The sequence below is a fragment of the Armigeres subalbatus genome, chromosome 3 (assembly GCF_024139115.2).
Source record: "Armigeres subalbatus isolate Guangzhou_Male chromosome 3, GZ_Asu_2, whole genome shotgun sequence".
NCBI classification, from domain to species: Eukaryota; Metazoa; Arthropoda; class Insecta; order Diptera; family Culicidae; genus Armigeres; species Armigeres subalbatus.
The window spans coordinates 21,132,808-21,157,111 of record NC_085141.1 but is presented as its reverse complement, the minus strand read 5'-3'; the positions used below and the strand labels follow the sequence as shown (position 1 = coordinate 21,157,111).

Here is a 24,304-nt window from a genome sequence, read left to right as displayed (position 1 = left end):
AAAAGTGAAAGTAGAGAAACGATAATATTTTAAGGCTCTGTCTCATTTCGCTATTGCTGGAACATAAGAACATAGAGAAAGGAAACATCCATAAATAACGTAACGCATAGAGGAGAAAGGAGGGGGTTGCTGAAGTGTGACGAGACAACCCGTACAAACTATTCAGACAATTCAGCTTAGCTTTTACTGACACACATATCTATTATCTATGGTTGCTACCGTGGGGCATCGAAATCCGTACACTTAAGCACCTTAGTATATGAAAAAGTCATTAGAAAATAGGAGTCGAATGTAAATAAAACGTTTGTCATTGACACAGGCTCATGAAGGCTTCTACTTTTGAAGTGTTTCACATTTACTCATTAAAAACTACGAAAAACATGATAAAATAATGAATTGAATCAACTACTCCTGACTCGAAATCCGTCCACCGTGGACGGATTTTGAATCAAAGGATCAAAATCCGTACAGCTATTTATTAACTAAATATTTAAATTGAAACAGTCTGATTGACTAAACTACCACTGTAAATAGTTCGATACGCACCTTGAGAAGCGATCCCTTCGATTTGTATTCCGCTTATCTTATGTAATGATTTGCAATTAGCAATTAAAACACAGTTAGTTTTGGTGCAATTATGCTCTACCCGAAAACAAAATGGCGGCACAAACTCCGCGTTTGGTGGGTGGAGATTTGTTTTTGATTTTTGTTGTTTTAATTTCAAAGCCTTCTTTCCAATTCTATGCCCTAGAAGCTTACTGTCAAGTATCTGAACAGGATAAGATTAATTATTTCTATATTAATTACCTTTAACCTGCTTTAATTTATTGAAATCTCATGAGGTGGGCGGATTTCGGTGCTGTACGGATTTCGGTCCCGCACGGTACTCCGTCATCGGCCAGAATCAGTGAAATTGTACAAAGAATCAATTGGATGATAGTCTGGGATTTTGTTCAAGCATTCTCAGTGTGACGTTAAGATGGTCAATAACGGCGCCAGTCACGTCCTTGTAGTCAGTTAGGAACCCAAGCAGCACAAGTCAAGTGAAATAGGTTACAGCAACCTGATTGTGACTGAATCTGGTCACATATGAGTTACTGTAATCTATGTGCAACATGTGTGCTGCTCGGGAAGAGGGAATATATATTAGTAGGTGGTTTTTGCTGTTTGAACACCGAGTTTACCTCTGCGTCCGCACAAAAACCGCAGGAAGAGTTACCCAAGTAACGCACAAAAACTAGTTTTAAAATCTAATTGAGAGAGTGGTCATATAACAGCATTACAAGCGCAACACGGAAACATATTGCCTTCTAATATTGTTTGAAATATTTCTTGATATAGAAGGAGAATTTGATAATGCATCTCATAAATCGATGACGAGAACAATGTTGAAACGAGGTTTTGACATATGTATCGTTAAATGGATTAAAGAGATGCTATCAAAACGTGTAATGTCATCAGTACTTGGTAGTTCATGCATATCTGTGAAAGCAGTAAAGGGGTGTCCACAAGGAGGCGTCTTATCGCCTCTCCTCTGGTCATTAATAGTGGATGAACTATTAACAAATCTAGAATTACTAGGATTCGAAGTAATAGGGTTTGCTGATGACATTGTCATAAAAGTTAGAGGAAGGTATGATAGTATCTTTTCAAATAGAATGCAATAGGCTTTAAGCTTCACAACTAATTGGTGCAAATCTGAAGCATTAAACACAAATCCATTGAAAACGCAAGTAATTCCATTTACAAGGAAGAGAAACTTCAAAATATCTGGTCTTCAAATGGACGGAACTTTGTTTGTACTTTCTTCTGAAGTCAAATATTTGGGAATCACCTTGGACTGCAAACTTAAATGGAATTCTCATCTAAAGCAAGTCCTAGACAAAGCAACAACTGCTCTATGGATTAGTAGGAAGGTTTATGGTAATAAAAGGGGCCTTAGACCTAATATGATCTTTTGGATATATATGGGCATTATAAGACCCAGAATTACATATGCTTCGTTGCTATGGTGGCCAAAAACTAAAGAAAAGTGTGCGATGACGAAGCTAGATAAACTACAAAAACTAGCAACTATATCCACAACTGGCGCGCTACGCAGTACACCTACAAACGCTGTAGATACAATGCTCAACCTTCTCCCATTACATCAGTACGTTCAGTTAGAGGCCGAGAAACCAGCGCTACGACTTCAACGAACGACTTCCTTTTACGATGATAATGCAAAAGGACATTTACGGATTTTGAAAGAAATATCGATAACTCTATTACTTACAGTCAATAATGACTGGATGGAAACAAAATTTAACTTCAATCTACTATTCAATGTGGAAGCCCCAGACCGCACTATATGGAGCGCAGGAGGACCACAAATTCGCTCAGGATCCATTAATTTCTATACCGACGGATCAAAACGAAACGATCTTGTAGGAGCTGGTGTCACAGGTCCTGGTATAAATATATCCGCTCTAGCATCGTTCACGTGTACGTCAAAATTGGTATGGGAATGCGTTAGTTTACTACAACAGTTGTCTAGTAGAAATACAGTTAATCTGTACTGGGTGCCTGGACACTGTGGAATAGATGGAAATTAGAATGCAGATGAGTTGGCCAGGTCAGGATCATCTCAACAATTTCTAGGGCCAGAATCATTTTGTGGAGTCTCCTCAAGCTCTATCAAAATGGACCTCAGGAACTGGGAAAAAATGATGACAAATAGGAACTGCAATAATTCCACAATAGCCCGTCAAGCTACAAGATTCTTAACGCCAAATGCGTTAAACACACACAAGCTTCTGGCTTTGTCAAAAATGAGATCTGTGTACTTATACAGGTTTAATAACAGGACATTGCCCGGCGAAATATCATTTAAAATTAATGAAGGTCGAAGATGATGTTTGCCGTTTTTGTAATAAGGAGACCTCTGAGCATTTATTACGCAGTTGTGCTGCACTTATCAACAAAAGAATCAATTTCTTTAACGTGGGTATTTTACAGCCATCTGGAATATGGTCTTTATCTCCATGTAAGGTGGTGCGGTTCATTCGTCACATCTTTCCATTCTGGGTTAATACCTAGCTTCATGTGTTGAAAGTCACTTCTTATAGTACTTATCACCTTGAACAGGTAAATATTAAACGGTTGGTATATCACAATAGATCTAGAGAATGGTCGCAGTGATAATCACCCAACAGTAAAAAAAATAGTTTGAAACATGTTTTCGTTAGACAAGTCATATATGTCTATAAAAAGTTACGAAAACTCTATATAACTTTTCAAATTAACAAGTTTGCCAGAATTAAAATAATAACACATTACTCAGTAGGGTTTGCAAAACCAGCAGAAAATTACTCTAGATCTACACGCCCGTTACAAATCACTCAGAGACTGAGTGAAATTGTATTGCTGTCTCTTTTTTCCCACGGAAATGTTACTCAATTTTCGTAAAAAGTGGAACTACTCAAAATTTGAGTAGTTCCACTTTTTACGAAAATTGAGTAACATTTCCGTGGAAAAAAAAAGAGACGGCAATACAATTTCACTCAGTCTCTGAGTGATTTGAAACGGGCGTGTAGTTCCCGTTTGACATTTGTAATCGATGTCTTATGTGTGTGTGTTTTAACAATCTAACTCCTACTGTCTGACATTGGAATTATGGATAAAATATTCGTGCAATCATTTTATTTATATTGAGATTCTCACGTCCGAATGTGTGAGTGGCGATAAAAGGAAAACAAACACTCCTAGATGGTGCAACTCAGCAAAGATTGGGTAAAAATGAGTAAATTTCCATATATTTTTTGACTCTTTTGAAATCATTGTGATGACCCGATCATTTTTGAGGTTATGTTAGGAAAACAAACATGTTTTTACACATACCGAAGTGCACATTAGTGTGCGAGCGCTCAACGTTACTCATCTCTGTAATTGCAAGAATCTTAGATCCGGGAGCTAGCAGGTGATAGCTCTATTGCAACTCCTATATCCCATTTCAATAACGCATGCATTCCGAAGCTATAGTCTGTACAATAAGGCAATCAATAAGACAGCTGCGATCAACTGACGATTTTTGTTTACCTTAAAATTTTGACATATTCTGACCGGACTGTCAGAACAATCCAAAGGAAATTGTTGAGCGCGGCTTACACCAGAAGTGAGTTCCGTTCAACTGCATACACACTTTGTTTTCATTTCGATTGTCAGTCCCATCGCTGAATGTCCTCATGGATAGCCTAAGAGTAAAATCAGCAGTGATTCAAATCGTTCGGGGCTGTCAGCTTGAATATGAATCTGAAACATTCATTTTCCCAGCAGCTGTACTAGATTCATTTTTTATACCAGTCAAATGTCAAAAAAATAAAACTGGTATAACGCTCCGTTCTATTTTCTGCAGATTTGAACCACGATTGAATCACGAGAATCAAATATTTTTCAATTGTTTTGGTGTATGAATGTGTCAATTTATCTACGGATCAACCCACTTTGCAATTACGGCACTTTTCTTGGCAGCAACATAATGATATCATTTCATTGAAAATTTGAAAAACATGAATGGAACACTGCTAGAAAAACCAACATGTTTGTTCTATTTTTCTCCGGATGCAAACTAGAAAAGTGGTCGAAAATTTAGAATGAAACTGAATCACTACTGATTTCACCCTAATAAGCCCCGCATGATGACACCCACATATCATAATGATATCTGAAGTGTATTCTAGACCAACATTTGAAAAGGGCGTAACAGCCAAAATGTATTCCTTTTGATTCTTCGTCTACTTAATATAACTGTATATGAGGACGTAGCAATGTTAGTTTAGTATTCATACTTCCTTAATAAAAATTTAATTCTTTTGATTCTGGCGTTTATTTAGTGATAAAAAGCAGTATTTTTAATTCACAGTTTTACAATAAAGGCTTACCATGTTTTCCAAACCACCCTTACGTTCATCTGTGTCGTGACCATTGTCGTGAGCGGACGAGGTTTCTAAGCTCGACCGTTCGCCGCAACAATACTCAGCAAACTGACTTCCGTCGTCGATTCGTTCTGACACGAACTCGAGAAAACCAAAAACATTTTTGCGTTACCATGGAGCTCAAATTAACACAATACACGTTGATTCGAGTTACTCAATAAATGAGTGCATATAATTAGAACATATGTCAAATGCAGATTTCAAGGAATTGATGATAATGGCATTTTGCTGTAATAATTTTATCACAACATCTAATGCCAATCTTATCCACTACATTCTCCCCCTCCTCTACTCTTGAGGTGATTTATTGCATATTTTATTGAGATGCCCCTGTTGCAAATATATTTGATCCTAGATAAACATTATTAACCAATTCTTATGAATCAATCTTAGATTGACAATATGACAATCCGATCCAAATGCCATCCAAATTCAATCCGAATCCTGTCCGAATTAAATCCAAATTCAATCCAAAATCAATCCGAATGCTGTCCAATCCAAATACAATCCGAATGCTGTCCAATCCAAATCCTATCCAAATCCAATTCAAAATTAAATCCAAATCCAATCCAAATAAAATCCAATCCAAATTCAATCTAAATCCAATCAAAATCCAAACCTAATCCAAATGCAATCCAAATAAAATCTAATCCAAATCCAATTCAAATCCAATTTAAATTCAATCCAAATCCAATTCAAATCCAATCCAAATCCAATCCAAATCCAATTCAAATCCAATCCAAATCTAATCCAAATCCAATTCAAATTCAATCCAAATCCAATCCAAATCCAATCCACATCCAATCCAAATAAAATCTAATCCAAATCCAATCCAAATTCAATCCAAATCCAATCCAAATTCAATCCAAATCCAATCCAAAATCAATCCAAATCCAATCCAAATAAAATCTAATCCAAATCCAATTCAAATCCAATCCAAATCCAATCCAAATCCAATCCGAATTCAATCCAAATCCAATCCTAATACAAATGAAATCTAATCCAAATTCAATCCAAATCCTATCCAAATTCAATTCAAATCCAATCCAAATCCAATCCAAATCCAATCCAAATCCAATCCAAGTCCAATCCAAATCCAATCCAAATTCAATTCAAATCCAATCCAAATCCAATCCAAATTCAATCCAAATCCAATCCAAATAAAAAATAAAATCTAATTCAAATCCAATCCAATACAAATACTAATCCAAAAGTTCAATCCAAAATCAATTCAAATCCAATCAAAATCCATTCCAACTCCGCCCATCGCCACCAAGTGACGAGTACTGTAGACATGGTGCCCAGAAGGTTGTTGTCTACACATTTTACTGCTGTTACCAGCTGGAAGCAAGTTTCATCGAAGTAAACAGTCGATACCTCATTATTCCGTGTTTCTTCAAATCCTAATTTCAAATATAATAGTTGTATCCAATATTTATATCAATTCCGAATCTTTTATTCATTATGCCATTTTTCCACCTTTTTCCATATTTTGTCCATCCATCCACCGATCACATATTTTATCCTAATATTATATCTAATGTTGGTTTTTCCATTTGTGTTTTAATTTTTTTTTTTCCAACTTTTTTGGCTTTAATTTTTGTTTTTCTCAATGTGCCATCTTTTTTTTTGCACCTTTCTTGTCACCCGGCCTACTCCTCTGCCCTTCCGTCAGGGAGCCTACCGGAGACGCAGGCATTCCTCATTGTTTTTTTTTGTTTTTAATTTTGCCAACTTTTTTGCTTTTAATTTTTGTTTTCCTCCATGTGCCATCTTCTTTTTTTGCACCTTTCTTGTCACCCGGCCTACTCCTCTGCCCTTCCGTCAGGGAGCCTACCGGGGACGCTAGCATTCGAACGTCATTTTTCATCTTATCTTCCGTTTCTAACAATTCCTCGGGACATATCCTTCCTTACCTGACCTCGATGACACCGATATTCCGAAATTCCAGGGAGCACAACCAACTATAAAAATCACTATTTCAACACTACCGGCTGCGTCATTGTCGTGACCGGACGAGGTTTCTAAGCTCGACCGTTCGCCGCAACAATACTCAGCAAACTGACTTCCGTCGTCGATTCGTTCTGACACGAACTCGAGGAAACCAAAAACATTTTTGCGTTACCATGGAGCTCAAATTAACACAATACACGTTGATTCGAGTTACTCAATAAATGAGTGCATATAATTAGAACATATGTCAAATGCAGATTTCAAGGAATTGATGATAATGGCATTTTGCTGTAGTAATTTTATCACAACATCTAATGCCAATCTTATCCACTACAATCTGCACTTATGGTTTCATTTTCTTATTAATTTACTCGCCCTCACAGCAGAACCGGACATTTCGATAACAGCGCGATCGTTTGACGTCCAGCACAAAGCACGAGTAAACCTGCACTCTTGGCATTTGCAATCGATGTCTTCACATGAATTGCGATGTTTAGGTTTCTTTTCGCCCAACCTGGAGATTTTTAACGCAAAAAACTTTGCTAATTTGGGTTTGATGATGCTCAGTTTTGGAAATTAGGCATACTGTAGGTAAGCTAGTATAAAAATGATTGTTGGTGTGTAAAATTGGCGCTAAAAACAATAATTAGTGCAAAATCGTGAAGCGAAATGCAAAAAATATCATCTCTATTCCTTATTGTTTATGCTTTTGTTTTAATTGTATTTTGGAACTGGAACAACTGTTCCAGAACACATTTTTACATTGACATTTGCAACCATTGGTTCTGCACGGAACATTTTGTTTATATTTTTTTCTCCAGCTCGAGATTTTGGACAGAAAAATCGTTGAAAATTTGTACCCAATGGGGCTCAAATTTCAGAATCAGGCATGCTACAGGTAAGTAATCATGAAAATAACATTTGATGAGCGCTAAATCCAATAATAAAGCCGTACCAAATCGTGAGGTGGAGATGAAAAATGCATCAATTTTGTTTTTTACTTGTTTTGATAACTTCGCAACCAGCCAAATGTCTAAAGCAATTAAAACAATTAGTGACCGACCGTAATAACGCAAGTTATAGTGCCCAATATACTCGAGATATTGTCAAATTTCCTGGTTGTGATCTGGGAGTTGTGATACACTGCACGGCGTTTGTAGTGTTCCCAAATGGGTACTTGCACAAAACTTCACGCGGCGAATGACTGTCGAATGACTGTCACGCATAAGAATCAAGTAAACGGGGTGCAGAAAGCGCGGGGGTACCTTTCATGAATGGTACGCCGCGTGCAATTTTGAGAAAATCAGGCAATATTGTCAGGCAATAAGCTACGCTTGTCTTCAGTCCGACCGAGACTGCTGACTGCATTTTTTATTGTCAACCATGTTGGATATAAATCAAATAGAAGAGAAACCAACGTTATTTGCTAATCTTTTCCAATTATCAAACATTTTCAAAAATTCTTATCGCTTGAATGGCACGTGGAACACATCAAGAAAGGAACACGATCAAACGCGCACTCCATGCATGCCGGGATCGCGCTTTGGACGACTGAAACGACGCGCAACACTAACATAATTATCCTCAATTATCCGACGATATGGTTAATAAAAACTTGGCATGGAAAAATTATAATTGAATTGCCAAATAGCAGTGGCAAACGTAGCAAACGTAGACAACTGTTTATTGTAAATAGGCCATGGTTTAATAGCCTACATGGAGGTGGATGGTAGGAGTCAACGCATTGTTTTTTTTTTTCACGTTACAATTGACATTAAAGGGTGGTATGGACTTCTAAAGTACTGTGCAAATAGATAGGACAAGTAGTGGTCAAGAAATGATTCTGCTGCTGACATTCCTTGAATAGTACGGAGCTAACAAGGAAATCAAATAATTTAGCAATAGCAGGCGTATTGCAAGAAAGAAAACATTGATTTACGTCTTTCCTTGCGAAATAATGCACTGATGCATTATTCCGCAAGTAAAGTGACGTTTTGTTAAGTTTTTTTCATTCTGTTGTTCGTTTGTTTGCGATTTATTGCAGGTCCACTCTTTTTTTCGGCTGTGATGATCTCCAGGTGTACCGAGATGTAAGGCCATGTTGGAAGTAGGTGCTGCGATTGACCATGTTCTGGGAAGCGGCGAAATCTATTAGTCTCTTGATTGGACTTCTCAATCGTCCAACAAAGAGCTCTGAAGTTTCCAAAAGTCGGTCTAAACTTCTCTTCCTGGCCAACATGAGCGCTCGAACATCCATGAAGTTTTTGATGCCCTATGCTATCACCATCAATGCTACCGCAGTGTACATGCATATTTGCATATCGTCCTTCTAATGAAAGCTGTGTCCAGCTCGTGTGTGTTGTCACAACTCTGGTAAATGGTAAAATTAACTTTGAACGTTCCAACACACTTCCGGCAGCTCCACGATGATGAATACACCCTACGCATTCCTAAAACTATATCAAAAATAATTCGAGTTATTGTCGACTCGATGATGTTGAGCTGAGAGATTTGAAGTAGCATTAGTCTAGCTTCCAATTACTAGTATCTTATAGTCGGTGTGGGTTTCTCCGATGGTTCCGGCCCGTATTCTTTTGTTGATTATTCGTTGCTTGGTTTTTTGTGAGCTAACAAGGCAAGACATCAGCTCAATATTATCACATTTACCCCAACCCTCAGAATTTCTAATGAACGATAGTTAACAATTTTGCTTGATGTCTCTCACAGGTACTCGAGCGGCTCAGCCCTTCAGACAAAAGTAACAGACGCGAGAGGCGAGTTCAAAATTTACCTAAATGAAGAAATAATCATAATAATAATAAAATTTCCAGCAGATCTTATAGATGTGGTTATGCATATGGAAACTTTGAATTATGAAAATTCTAATGCCGAGTTCCTGGAAGAATTCCCGGCAGAATTACAAAAAGAATTATTGGATAATTGCCGAGAACATTCTTGGAGGAATTCCCGAAAACCTGGAGGATTTCCCGAAAGAAATTCCGGAGAAATTCTTCGAGGAATTCCCGGTGGAAATTGTGGAGGATGTCCCGGATAAATTCCCGGACGAACTCCTGGAGGATTTCCCGGAAGGAATTAATGAAAGAATTCTTTAAATAATTTTGCAGAACTGAAGGAATTGCGGAAGGAATTCCCAGACTTATTTCGGGAGCAATTTCCCGAAGAATTCCCTGAGAAATTTTCGAAGCAATTCCCGGAAGGGTTCTTGGAGGATCTCCTGGAATAATTCCCAGAGAAATTCTTGAAGGAAGTGGCCTCGGTCCAAGGCTGCACGTCGTCACCCGCGCAAATCGTCTTCCATCTGATCGATCCACCTCGCTCGCTACGCAAATCACCTTCTTGTGCCGTCGTATCCTTGTACCATTTTCATCGAGACTAACATTCTGGCTACACGCCCGACCAACCGCAGTCGTCCGATTTTCGCGGAAAAAAGGTGGGTGGTTTTCCCAATTCGTGGCTCATTCGCTCCCAGGTACCGTCCACCATCTGCACTTCGTCATAGATAGAACACAGCATTTTCTTTCAAAAACTCCAAGTGCGCGTTAGTCTTCCACGAACATTGTCCTGGACTCGTGTCTGTATTTCAGCAGGAAGGAGGAGGAATTACTTGGAGAATTCCTGGGGCAACTACCGGAGGAAATCCTCGGGAAGTTTCAAAAGGAAGTCATGAGAGAATTCCCTGAGGAATTTCTAAAGGAAATCCCAGAAGAGCTCCTGAACGAAATCTCGAAGGCATTTCTGGGGGAGTATTCGGAGAAATTTTTGAAGGAATTCCCGTAGAAATTCCTGGGATAATTTTCGGAGGAATTCCTGGGGAAATTCCACAAGCAATTCCTGGAGAATCCCCGGAATTCCTGGGACAATTTATGTAGGAATTTTTGGCGGAATTCCTGGTGAAATTACTAGAGAAATTACTGAAGAAATTCCTGGCAGTATTCCCGGAGTAGTTTAGGGAGAATTCCTGGAGAACTCCAAAAAAAAAAAAATTCTGGTGAAAAATCCGATTGAATTTCTGGAAGAACTGCCGGAGATTTCTGGAGGCATTCCTGGAGAAATTTGTGAAAATTTCCAGGAGGAGTTCCTGAGAGAGTCTCTAAAGGAAATCCTGGAGGATTTTCCAGTAATTTCCCAAGGACTTCCTCCCGGAAATCCTCACAAATTCCTCCGGAAGATCCTCCGGAGGAATTCCATGGATTCCTTTGAACCTTCCTCCAGGAATTCCTCCGGAAGTTCCTCCGGGAATTCCTCCGGAAGTTCCTCCGGGAATTCCTCCGGAAGTTCCTCCGGGAATTCCTCCGGAAGTTCCTCCGGGAATTCCTCCGGAAGTTCATCCGGGAATTCCTTCGGAAGTTCCTCCGGGAATTCCTCCGGAAGTTCCTCCAGGAATTCCTCCGGAAGTTCCTCCGGGAATTCCTCCGGAAGTTCCTCCGGGAATTCCTCCGGAAGTTCCTCCGGGAATTCCTCCGGAAGTTCCTCCGGGAATTCCTCCGGAAGTTCCTCCGGGAATTCCTCCGGAAGTTCCTCCGGGAATTCCTCCGAAGTTCCTCCGGGAATTCCTCCAGAAGTTCCTCCAGGAATTTCTCCGGGAATTCCTCCGGAAGTTCCTCCGGGAATTCCTCCGGAAGTTCCTTCAGGAATTCATCCGGAAGTTCTTTCAGGAATTCATCCGGAAGTTCCTCCAGGAACTCATCCGGAAGTTCCTCCAGGTATTCCTCCTGTATTTACTCTAAAACTCCGTCGGAAGATCTTACAGCAATTCCTCCAAGAATTCTTCGTGAAGCTCCTCCGATAATTGATCGAGGACATCCTTCAAGAACTTCCCAAGAAATTCCTAGAGCAGTTTCTCGAGAAGTACCTGTAGGATCTTTCCGAGTAATTCTTGGAGAAATTTCTGGAAGAATTGTTGCAGACTCTACCAGAGGAGTGCGTGGAGCAACTTCCGGAGGTTTATCTGGAAGAGCTACCCGAGGAAGAATTTTCAGATAAATGTTTGCAGGTATTTACGGATGAATTTCCCGATGAGAACTTTGTGAGTACAAGATCTTCCGAGTGAATTTCCACATACCTTTCAAAGAAATTCCTCATGGAGCTTCGGAGGAACTCCTAAAAGAATTTCTGGAAGAATTCCTGAAGAAACTTCCCAAAAAAAAACCCTAAAGGAACTACCCAGGCAATTCCACGAGGAACTATCTGAGGTTTTCTGGAAAGATCTTCCGGAAGAATTCCTGTTAGAACTTCCGAAATAATTCCTGGTTTATCTCCGTAAGGAACTCCTCCAAGAACTTCTGGGAAATGCCTAAGTGAACTTTCGAAAGCATTCATATGGGAACACCCGAGTGCATTTCAAAAGAAACTAATAGAGGAATTCCTAAACTTCCGGGGGAGTTCCAAAAAACACTTCTTGAGGAATTTCTCGTGGAACTTCCGGGGGGATTCTTGAAAGAAATTTCGGAGGAATTTCGGAATGAATTTCCAGAGGAATTCCTGATGGAACTTCCGGAGGAATTCCTGAAGGAACTTCCGGAGGAATTCCTGAAGGAACTTCCGGATTTATTTCTGGAGAAACTTTCGGAGGAATTCATTATAAAAATTTTGGAGTAGTTTCTGGAGGAACTTCTGGAGAAATTCCTGGAGGAACTTCCGGAGGAATTCCTGGAGGAACTTCCGGAGGAATTCCTGGAGGAACTTCTGGAGGAATTTCTGAAGGAACTTCCGGAGGAATTCCTGGATGAACTTCCGGATGAATTCCTGGAGGAACTTCCGGAGGAATTCCTGGAGGAACTTCCGGAGGAACTTCCGGAGGAATTCCTGGAGGAACTTCTGGAGGAATTTCTGAAGGAACTTCCGGAGGAATTCCTGGATGAACTTCCGGAGGAATTCCTGGAGGAACTTCCGGAGGAATTCCTGGAGGAACTTCCGGAGGAATTCCTGGAGGAACTTCCGGAGGAATTCCTGGAGGAACTTCCGGAGGAATTCCTGGAGGAACTTCCGGAGGAATTCCTGGAGGAACTTCCGGAGGAATTCCTGGAGGAACTTCCGGAGGAATTCCTGGAGGAACTTCCGGAGGAATTCCTGGAGGAACTTCCGGAGGAATTCCTGGAGGAACTTCCGGAGGAATTCCTGGAGGAACTTCCGGAGGAATTCCTGGAGGAACTTTCGGAGGAATTTCTGGAGGAACTTCCGGAGGAATTCCTGGAGGAACTTCCGGAGGAATTCCTGGAGGAACTTCCGGAGGAATTCCTGGAGGAACTTCCGGAGGAATTCCTGGAGGAACTTCCGGAGGAATTCCTGGAGGAACTTCCGGAGGAATTCCTGGAGGAACTTCCGGAGGAATTCCTGGAGGAACTTCCGGAGGAATTCCTGGAGGAACTTCCGGAGGAATTCCTGGAGGAACTTCCGGAGGAATTCCTGGAAGAACTTCCGGAGGAATTCCTGGAGCAACGTCCGGAGGAATTCCTGGAGCAACTTCCGGAGGAATTCCTGGAGGAACTTCGGAGGAATTTCTGGAGAAATTCCCGGAGGAATTTTCCGGAGGAATTCCCGGAGGAACTTTTTGGAGGAACTTCCAGGAAGAATACCTGAATGAGAGTCTCAAGGAATTACTTGAAGGAACTTTCTAGAGGATCTTTCAAGGGAATTCTTGTAGGAACTTCCCGAGGATTTTCTGGAGGAACTTCCCGAGGAAGCATTGGACTTCCCGAGGAAGTAATTTCTGCAGCATTCCATGCAGGATCTTACAGAGGAATTTCTGGAGGAACTTTCGAATGAATTCCTGGAGAATGGAACTTCCCGAGGAATTTCTGGAAATGCTTCGGAGAAATTTCTGACGGAGCTTCCGGATGAATGTCTGCAGGAATTCATGAAGGATCATTTTAAAGGAATTACTGGAGGAATTTCATGAGGAATTTCTGAATGGACTTCTAGAATTATTCGTAACGGAACTTCCGGAGAAATTTCTGAAAAAAATTCCTGAAGGATCTACCGGAAGTATCTTTCACGAAGGAACTTCCGGAAGAATTTCTGAAGGAACTTCTGGAGGGATTCCTAGAGTGTCTTTTAGATGAATTTCTGAAGAAGCTTCCGGAGAAATTTCGGATGATTTTTATTGCATTAAATAAGTTCACGCTGATCCACGCCGCCGATCCCCAACGGCGTTACGCTGTCACCACTGTCTGAAAATGATTCATCATCGATATGAGCAGAGTTCTAATTCTGTCTTAGAAAACAGTATGTAGAACAAATTATAAAAAAGATCAAATCGATTAACCAGTCATTTACGTCGCTTTTCCGCCCGACTTTAAAAAACGATTTGGAGAAAAACGTGATTGAAGATGAATTTTGGATTTTTTTGCATGCCCAAAAAAAAGCGAAGGAAAGTGTTCCGATTGTCTCGTATTGTATTCTTCAGAACCTAAGCTATAATTTAAGTAAAAAAAAACATTTTTTCGAGCCCCCATCGATGGCCTAACCCTTTGAACGACGCATTCAAGAACGTGTAAACTGGGAGGCAGAACTAGTAGCAAAAAACCACATGATGAAGTGGATCTCGTGCAATCGGTGCTGTATCTTGTGCAAACAGTACTAGAAGTATAATTCCGCCTGTGGGAATTTCCCTATAGTATTAGAAAAGGGAGATCATTGACGACATCGGCAGTGTAGAGTCCGTGGAACGTTACGGAACACCTTCAGGTACCGAAACGTTACCAGATAGACTAGACGGTATGCAACAATCAGCTAGCAATATGAAGGAAGTGGAAGGTATTCTTCCAGTAACGTTGCATAACCATTCGGTATACACATTCTTGGACGAGTGGAGATTATCTGGCCTACCAGAAGTGGGACACGGTGCAGGCTTTTTGCAGCACAATTAGCGGCAAGGGGCCGGGGAAAGATTATTGGCTGATGATTAACCTTAAAGTTAATGATCAATTAATGAATAGTCAATTTATTTCATTATAAATTATCTATAACATTGCTTTATCAGTAATTTTGTTTGATTTTTAATCATATTTTTTCTGGTTTTCGAGCTTTGAATTTTATAAATTCCAGTATCTCACAATAAGTTACGTCTTGATTTTTAGAACGGAACTTGATAATGATTCGAAGCGGATGTGCTGAATGACCTGGCCATCATTATCCTTGGCAAATATAAATCCAGGATCTATGGTGAGCAAATACGGAGTGGGATGAACTGATCACCAGCTTCTTGGTGCGGTGGACAGAGTTATTTTGATTTTTGGATTGGATTAGCATTCCATTGCATAGCACTTTTACTTTCCGCCTTCCCGTGTCATTCAGCGAAAGACATTTTACTTCGGAACGAGCGAGGGGATGCTACAAGAGATGAAAATTTTAAGAAAAAAAAGTTGCCGATCTTTCTTTACAAGTTCTTACCTGCTTGATGACAGACAAAACATTATTGCTTCGCCTACTTTATCGACTATATTTACAAATCGTCAAAATTACTTTGGTAATTTGATCAAATTTTCCTTGACCTTTTTCCTTTAGAACTGCGTACTGGGCTTTATCTGTTAGGAAAGATGGTGTTTTCAATTTTCATGAAGAAGGGCAGAATCGATATCCGCTTGGCGACCCCCCTTTGGGGTCTAGCAATTGAGTTGGTTATCTTGAAATCAGTTGAATTAAGAGAGTTGCGTAGGAATATGTCGGAATCTGTGAAATTTGGAAGGTTGGCTTTATCCCAGGGCTTTACCAAAGCAGGGTAGTAGGGGAGAACGATCCAAAATGCACCCCTGGAGCAAAATGGCCTCCTTCTTATATGAGTGATTTTACTCATATAATCTGTTGTAGTACATTTATGAACGAATATTACCATTACAATTCATAATTAGTTATCCATCATTGAGCTCCATTGTAAAAATCTAGCAAAATCCCTTCTTATCCACTCAAATTTACCGATTTTCTATTCTTCAACCACATCCGTAAGATTGTAGTTCAATCCATTAAGAAAATGCAAACAACCATGTGTTCACCATCATTTTACATGTAATTGAGTCATTTTAGACCACCATTCGGGCGTTTTGCCCCAGGCCTTTTTTTTAATTTTTCTCAAATCCGTTAGAAAGTCATGAAAACCTCGATGAAAACCTTACACTACTAAAAATCCACACATATTTATTGGCAAAAATCCATAGATTTAACTTATGATGTATATCAGCGCACACATAACCATTCTCCACGCAAACTACTAATAACATATATGACCAAATAAACTTTATGTGTGGTCTCGAATTAGCAATTATTTAATTTATGTGTGGTTCTATATCGATTATATTAGGGTGGAGCTATTGCAAAAATTTATAACAGCGACACATATATCTTATATAGATATTTTTGGCAGTGTATTGTTTTGAATAGGAGATCATTGTGAAATGTGGCTGGGTTTGTAAATTTTGCACCTATACGTTGAAATATGGTTTGTTATTTTTGTTAATATGGTCGAAAACATCGAAAAAGCTTAAGGGGTGCATTTTGGACCGTTTTCCCCTTAATAAAAATTGTTGAGTTGAAAGTCATTTGGTTTCAAATTTATCCATTTGGTGACGCCAGTGCATTGCATGCGCATTCTTTTTGTATAGGAAAACAAAATCATTGAGTTGAAGTTAGAAACACATTCGCTTGGCAGCGCAAATGTGCACTGGCATTTCTTAAGGGCGTTCAACAATAAGCGAAAAAATTTGCCATATTTTTATATTTCTCGCTTAAATTTTCAAAAGGATCTAAGTAACATTTTTTTCATGAATTAATTTGAATAGCGCAATCAACAGAATAACATGAAAGCTATTGATTGCAGTATTCAAATTAATTCATGAAAAAAATGTTACTTAGGTCCTTTTGAAAAGTTAAGCGAGATTTCTTTCAATAATTTAGCAATGCTCGGATACATCATGCACGACTTGGTTGATTGCGTGAATCCCAAGACGTTTTGGAGAACTAGTAGCCTGTAGTAGTTCGCAGAAGTAATAAATGGAGCCATTTCAGCTAAATATATCTGCTGGGATATTTAGCGATGCGCTGATAAATACATAATTCAAATCTAGGTTGATTAGTTGGATTGGATGTTCTGAGCCCCAGGACGAAAACCAACTAGGGTACGACCCCCCTACCTTGCCATACCTCCTTATTTACAGGGACCCACAGTTGATCAGATAAATTACATGTTCTGAACTTCACGATAGAATGCACCCTCATGTAGTTAAGAGTCTTAAATAAATAAACAAATAAATAACGACTGCATATACTGCCCAGATTCGCAATAGGCGAATTCGAGAAGGATCCAGTGACAGAGTGCGCTGCGAGTGTTTGGGAGAAAAGTCGTCAGAAGCAATTATTTACATTCAAAATCAAATTTTCTTTATAAAATTTACTTCACTTTTTGGTATATGGACACATGTTTTCTACTGGCAATGTCTTCTATACAGTCTTTAAGCAGCTGTTGAAGACGAATCCCACCCAAATAAGCCGCGAATTAAAAATCCTGGAAATCGTAACCAAGATAGTGCGGTTGAGGCACTGCAAGAGCTGTGCTATTTAATCGGAAAAATCATATGTAAGCACCCACGGGATGGAAGCTCATCCCAAAGAAAGCAAAATTTTCTTCAAATTTGCGACTATTTCAGCTTTCATAAATGGTTGGATTAACCAGAAAACGCGAAAATCGTACTCGTAATCGTACTCGTAGCTTTTTGATATGCGATCATTCATTAGGTGGCATAATGAAGAGTATAAGTATTTTCGAATGGTTTTTTGCCATAACATATAAGGTTATTTTTTTACGTGTATGCTGCCAATGCACTTTTTTGGCCAACGACACTTTTTTCGTGGTTCTTGTGACGACCACCAGATGTCGAAATGATCGATAAGCTTTACTCAAATTCGCCTATAGAGCCCCATGTCGATTTTTTTAGACTTTCATTTCCTTTCAAAAAACAGCTTAAAATTGTTTCCTGTTTGAGAAAAACAGATAAAATAGTAGGCTTCGTTCTAGAATTTTAAAAGCCAAACACTCAGCGAACTGCACTATCGAAATTCATAACTGGTGCCTTATGAATCTTAGACTGATCATTCCACCAAAAGTGCTTCTTGTACACTGCCAAAAATATCTATATAAGATATATGTGTCGCCGTTATAGATTTTTGCAATAGCTCCATCCTAATATAATCGATATAGAACCACACATAAATTAAATAATTGCTAATTCGAGACCACACATAAAGTTTATTTGGATATATATTTTATAAGTAGTTCGCGTGTAGAATGGTTATGTGTGTGCTAATATACATCATAAGTTATATGGATTTTTGCCAATAAATATGTACCTTCCTGACTAATCAAGCATCGATGGGCGTGTGGTATACATACCAGCCTCCCGACCTCGACGTCCATGGTTCGAACCTAGTCATCATTCATAAGGCAACATATTGAAATTCATACCGATTGCTTGTGGCAAATTTTCATAAGGCGTTTAATTGAAAATTATACGCCCATTTTTCTCAGTGAAGGCTACTTGTGTTGCCTCATCTAAATATTTATTTTCATAACTGTCAAATTCCAGATGTCAATACTCTTTGGCACAGAAAAAAAAATAATTATGGCCCATCCAATAGGCGAATTTGAGTAAAGCTCATCGATCATTTCGACATCTGGTGGTCGTCACAAGCAGGGTTGTTAATCGATAAATTATAATCGTTAAGTTAACGCCAACTTCGATAACGATAACGCTTTTACGATAATGCTTCGTTGGCGATAAAGTGAGCGTTGAATTAATGTTATCGTTATCGTGTATTCGTTGATTTATCGATAATTATCGAGTTAACTGTAACATGTACTATAGTTCAAAGTACAAATATTCACAAGTTGGATTTGCAATATCTATTTAAAAAATATTGTATCGCCTTACAATATTCATAAGCGCCTTTAAATCCTGGAATTAAATTGGGATTCAGAGAGGTCACCGAATTGACCAAATCATTTTTATTCAATCATTAAAGTTCTTACAAAGCCGCAGTTGTTCATAGTAGAGAATCTGAGAGCATTTTGAATGTCTACCCACTCTGCATGTTTAACAAAACTTCTGTTTAGAAGAACTGGAGCACCCATTTATATGAATATTTGATGACTCAAAGACTAAACTGCTTAGTCCAAATAAATCATATTGAAAAGGTGACGAGGCTAGTCCACCAAACTGTTGAGAGAATGTTTACTGGTCCGTACTGGTGCTGCCTGGAATGCACCACAACAGATCGCTGCATCAAATAAATTTCTAGTACTTGAATCCCAATATATTGCCGTAGGGGTTCCGAATCCGGGTGAATATTCTTGCTTATACGATAAGGATTAGCTCATGCTCTTTCATTAAAAGCATATTTATATTTAAGTGTCACTGTCTCAGAGAATTAAGTCCGCCTGGGTACTGCAAATTTTTGCGATCTTCTTATTGAAACATATATGCTGCATAGTGAAAAAAACTCCAAACCACCTACAGTGTAAAAAACGCGACAGTGCTATTCGTAATTTGCAATTCAATCAAATCATTGAACAAATCCCGTCGTCAGTCGCCGAGCCTCGATAGGAAATTTAGGGAACATAATTGATGATGCGCACGTCGCCGCACCGCAGAGAGTAGGGAAAACAAAATACATACGACCGACAGCAGGTCTGACTCCTATCGCGCACCATGCGTACGACGTACCGTCCGGGGCGGCGAGCATAGATAAGCGAGAAAAGTCGTAAAACGTACGCATCGGTGCACGATCACTCGATCGTTCGAGTAAAGGGGCAGGGAGGAAATTGTGCAGCGCAAGGGACTGAACGAAAAAGGGATAACAAAAGAATGTACGATCGATCCGTCTCGTTCAATGTAGGAGCGTTTTTTATTACTTAAAAGAAAGGTCGTAAATTAGCGCGATAATCGTTGTAGGACCGGGCCCTGTAGGAAAGTTCTATGCTTAGAATTTTGATAGGTTTCATAGATAGGGAACAATGGAAAAATGTCTGAAGTCCATTGAGAGGGCCGGTAATAAAACTTTTCACAGGACGTGACGGAATCTTCTTTTTCAATAGATGTAAGTTAGAATTATCATCCAAAAATTGTATAAATACCCTGTACCTTGAATACAGAGATTGACTTGTGTTTGGAACCTCGATCGTGTTGGCTGCTCCTTCTTCAAAGAAATTCCCAGGTAAATATATTGACATCCCTTTAAAGTTTTTACTTAAACAAATTCTCCACTGTCAGGTAATAGGAAACTATCCTGATTGGTCTGAGAATTTTTCTAAGTTCAAACTTGATCTTCCAGTTAAACACTTGCACTCTGGATTGTAGACTACCCGCTGAGCGGCGTGTCATTTCGACAGTGCGAGTATTAATTGGACTCTGTAAAGGTTTTTCCTCGTCTTCCACTGTCAGGTACTAGGAGACTAGCCTGATTGGTCTGAAGACAAAGGAATAGTTGGCCACAAATATATTACCATTCCCGGTTTGTAGACTACCCGCTTGCGGCGTGTCATTATTGGCGAACGGTAATTTATTTGAGGAGAAGCACCCTAAACCACTGTTAGCCTCCACTGTCAGGTAATAGGAAACTATCCTGATTGGTCTGAGCGCGACGCAAGGGTTTAGATTGAGTTCCGACCAGTCCACCACCATAACAACTCGCAAGCTTATCCTTCGCAAGCGAACGAGTTAAAATTTGGAATTTGAGAGGAGCCCCAAATTTTACATACAGAGTACCTCACTTCTCATCGTTTCGTAGAGTAGCAGGCATTAAGCAATATATTTAGGGTGCCTCGCTTCAATCAAAATTAACTCTCATCAACCAGCTGTAAAAAAAATATTTCATTCTCGGCTTCTGTCAAAATTTTACACCAACTTCATTCGCGTAATCTAGTAACCCCATTATCGCAAAATTATCGAGTAAACTTACGTTAAGGTCACTCCTGACGGAATCCAAGTTTAAAAGTGCTCGCGTTTTCGGGGGCACACCACTCGATACGGAAGCAACGTACAACTGTCATTTCTATTATTTCACGCATGCTGCGACGCAGCAAAGCTAAATCAACAAAAATGACAGTTGTGCGCCGCCTCTGAATCGAGTGGTGTGCCCCCGAAAACGCGAGTACTTTTAAACTTGGATTCCGTCAGGAGTGACCTTAAATTATCGAACTACGATAATAATTCAGTTGATTCATCGTTATCGTAGCAACCGATAACGTTGATCACAATCAACTTTATCGGCGATAACGATAAATTAACGATTAACAACCCTGCACAAGAACCACGAAAAAAGTGTCGTTGGCCAAAAAAGTGCATTGGCAGCATAGGAAGGGAGTACGATTTTCACGTTTTCTGGTTAATCCAACCATTTATGAAAGCTAAAATAGTCGCAAATTGGAAGAAAATTTTGTTTTCTTTGGGATGAGCTTCCCGGATTTTTAATTCGCGGCTTATTTGGGTAGGATTCGTATTCAACAGCTGCTTAAATACTGTATGAAGCCATTGCCAGTGGAAAACATGTGGCCATATACCAAAACGTTAATAAATTTCATGAAGAAAACTTGATTTTGAATGTAAGTAATCGCTTCTGACGACTTTTCTCCCAAACACTCGCAGCGCACTCTAACACTGGATCCTTCTCGAATTCGCCTATAGATCAAAACTGATCAGAAGATATTTTAGTTACTAGATAAAGATTGTCGCTGTCCGGAACATCTTTTGCTGGCGAGGATAGGGGATCTAAATCTCAATGAAGGAAAAATTCATACGATTTGACAGTTGGGTACCACACATGTTTCGGACAGCAGAACAAAGGGAACCGAAGCGCCAATCTTTATCTAGTAACTAAAATATCTTTTTTGCAATTCCTGATCATAATACCTGGTTTACAGTTCGTCTTTGAGTGATAAAACGGCCTACTTTTCCATACCAACAAAATGGGTGCTTTAATGAACATTATGCAACTCAAATGGGTTGCATAATATCCATTATAGCACTCATTTGGGTGCTATAATGAAAATCCAACATCGGAACAGTAGTTACATGACTACATTTTGCTGAATTAGCTTGGGTTAGTGTTCAAATAGTGTATTCTCTGCGTCGCGTAATAAATGAAATAGTTTGATGGACATAACATCAGAATTTTCCAAAGACGAGTTCATGTATCGCTTCAAGGCTCGTAGAGCTATGCGATGCGGCATGATAACATAGAATCTGATTGTTATCTGCAGCAACATTATTTATTGGCAAGAATTATCATGTGGAGTAAATCGGTCTTTACTATTTTGGTACAGATTTATCATAACAAAGCTCATTTTTCGTCATTGCTAAAAATAGCGTGTGCAACTCGTTGCAAAACTTGATTTTTTCAGCACTCGTAGTATTTATCCAACTCGGCAAGCCTCGTTGGCAAGCCTCTTTGGATAAACGTACAACTCGTGCTGAAAAAATCATCTTTTTGCAACTAGTTGCACAAACTACTATTAATAGATCCATAGCAATGTATACATATATAGTATAATATGTCAAATTTTCAGAAAAAATGCAGTTTTTATCATTTTTTTTTTGTGTTTTCTCTATGTAAAGCGAGTTTGAAATATTCAAAGGTAAATTACTCAAGTTGGAGTCAAAGTTCCAAACAATTTGATAAGTATACAATTTTCAAGCGATTTCTAAACTTTAACCCCCCAGACCATCCATAAATTTATTCTTTTGCACAAATAAACACAGTAATAAACATGCTGGTTGGTCGAATCTTTAGTTGGCTGGATTAAAATAGAAATATGGGCCCAAATTCACGCCTTGCCTTTTATTTGAAAATTGAACATCGTGTTGGATTTATGTTCACCTCAAGCTGATAATAAACCTAAACTTGTTGTAGGTATGACGTAAATGCGATCTATCCGCATTGCGAGACAATAATACGTTCTCATAAATCCAAGCATAAACTGAAGTACAATATTTGCATATCGGTATAAATTTTCAATGACCGCAAATAATTCCAAATGTGTTAATTAGAAATTCGCGTGCCATTCCTGGTTTCCAATTCCTTCTTGAGGCTAATTTAGTTGAATATTATATCGGGGTATGCGGAATTCACATAATATCTTGGCCCACATTCAACAACGCACGGCAAGCCAAAGATCTCGTTTGCTCGCATTTATATTCAATTAACTCTCGGCACAAAATTCATTACCAACCTGGTGCGGCAATCCCCGGCTCGCTGCTGTTTGACATATTCATCCCGTTGATGCCGCTGACATTGCCGGTCAAAGCTACCAATCCTCGATAGAAGCCGTCCCCCGTCCCAGTGACGCCGTTCGTTGAGCTGGAAAACGGTACGGCGGCCGCATCGCCACTCATCATCATCATTACCGAACTGCCACTCGTTGTTTGCTGCTGGTTCATATCCGTGTGAAGCACCTCATCCTGGCCCCGGTGCTGATGCTTCGACGTGGCGTGGGAATTATCCATAATCTCTCTCAACCCGGCCGAAAGGTACATCCGACACAACAACACAATTCAGTTGTATTCTTTTCTTCAATCCTTCGTTAAACTATCAAACACAAAAAACAACTGACTGATTGCGTACACTGCCTTCTGATTACATGAGGATTTAATCAGCACTTGTACACTGGCACCTGACGTCCCAACGACTCAACGGCTTGAACACTATTTTTCTTAAACGCATGCCATTGCGACAAAAGAAGGACTTCTTCTATAGAAACGCTCGGAATATTCCTCATTCCTCTGCGGGCATTGTTGACTCGTCACACAAACTCTTCTTCAAAATCAGCAAATCTTCAATCCACTACCAGCACTTGTCGCCTTCGAGGCCCCTTGATAATGAATGGGCTATTCAACGTTGCGGCAGTCCCCACCCCCACGCGGCTTTCCGGCGCCACTTTCACCTGAACAACTCAATCACTCCGCAGCTTCAAGAATTCCACACAAATCAACTGCCCTCCTTCAAGCTCGGAAGCCTTGGACCCGGTTGCAAGATTGTGTTTACGCGCACCAATCCACCGCTCGACTGAAGACGGTACCGCCAAATCAAGTTCAAGTTCTACCCAAACAAACGAGCCACCCGAAGTTCTCTGGCGTAGTGGTGAGTATGGTGAACTGACGAATTCATCCTTCGTCGTCCCTGGGCATGCGTATTGCGTCCACCACCACCGGTTGTAACCGGTCAATCACGGCGGAACTATGAATGAATTCCCTTCGCCTATTAAGCACCATCATTACCGCCACTCCCCCCAGACCAGACATCCCCTCCGAAGGCGTTGTCTACTGGAATGTGAAGTTACAAGTTCGAACCTGTTGCCATTGACACTGACTGACTGG

The 24,304-nt window shown here is 39.7% G+C and overlaps 1 protein-coding gene across 3 annotated transcripts in view; it reads right to left on the bottom strand.

Moving 5' to 3' along the window:
• LOC134219374 (adipokinetic hormone/corazonin-related peptide receptor variant I) overlaps window positions 1-23,967 on the bottom strand; it is a 337,296-nt gene extending 313,329 nt beyond the window's left edge. For all 3 annotated transcript variants that reach the window (XM_062698093.1, XM_062698094.1, XM_062698095.1), the window contains exon 1: window positions 23,161-23,967. In XM_062698093.1, coding sequence (XP_062554077.1) covers window positions 23,161-23,464 — 304 coding nt within the window. In that variant the 5' untranslated portion in view covers window positions 23,465-23,967. The remainder of the gene's footprint in view (window positions 1-23,160) is intronic.
• Window positions 23,968-24,304: the final 337 nt, after the last annotated feature.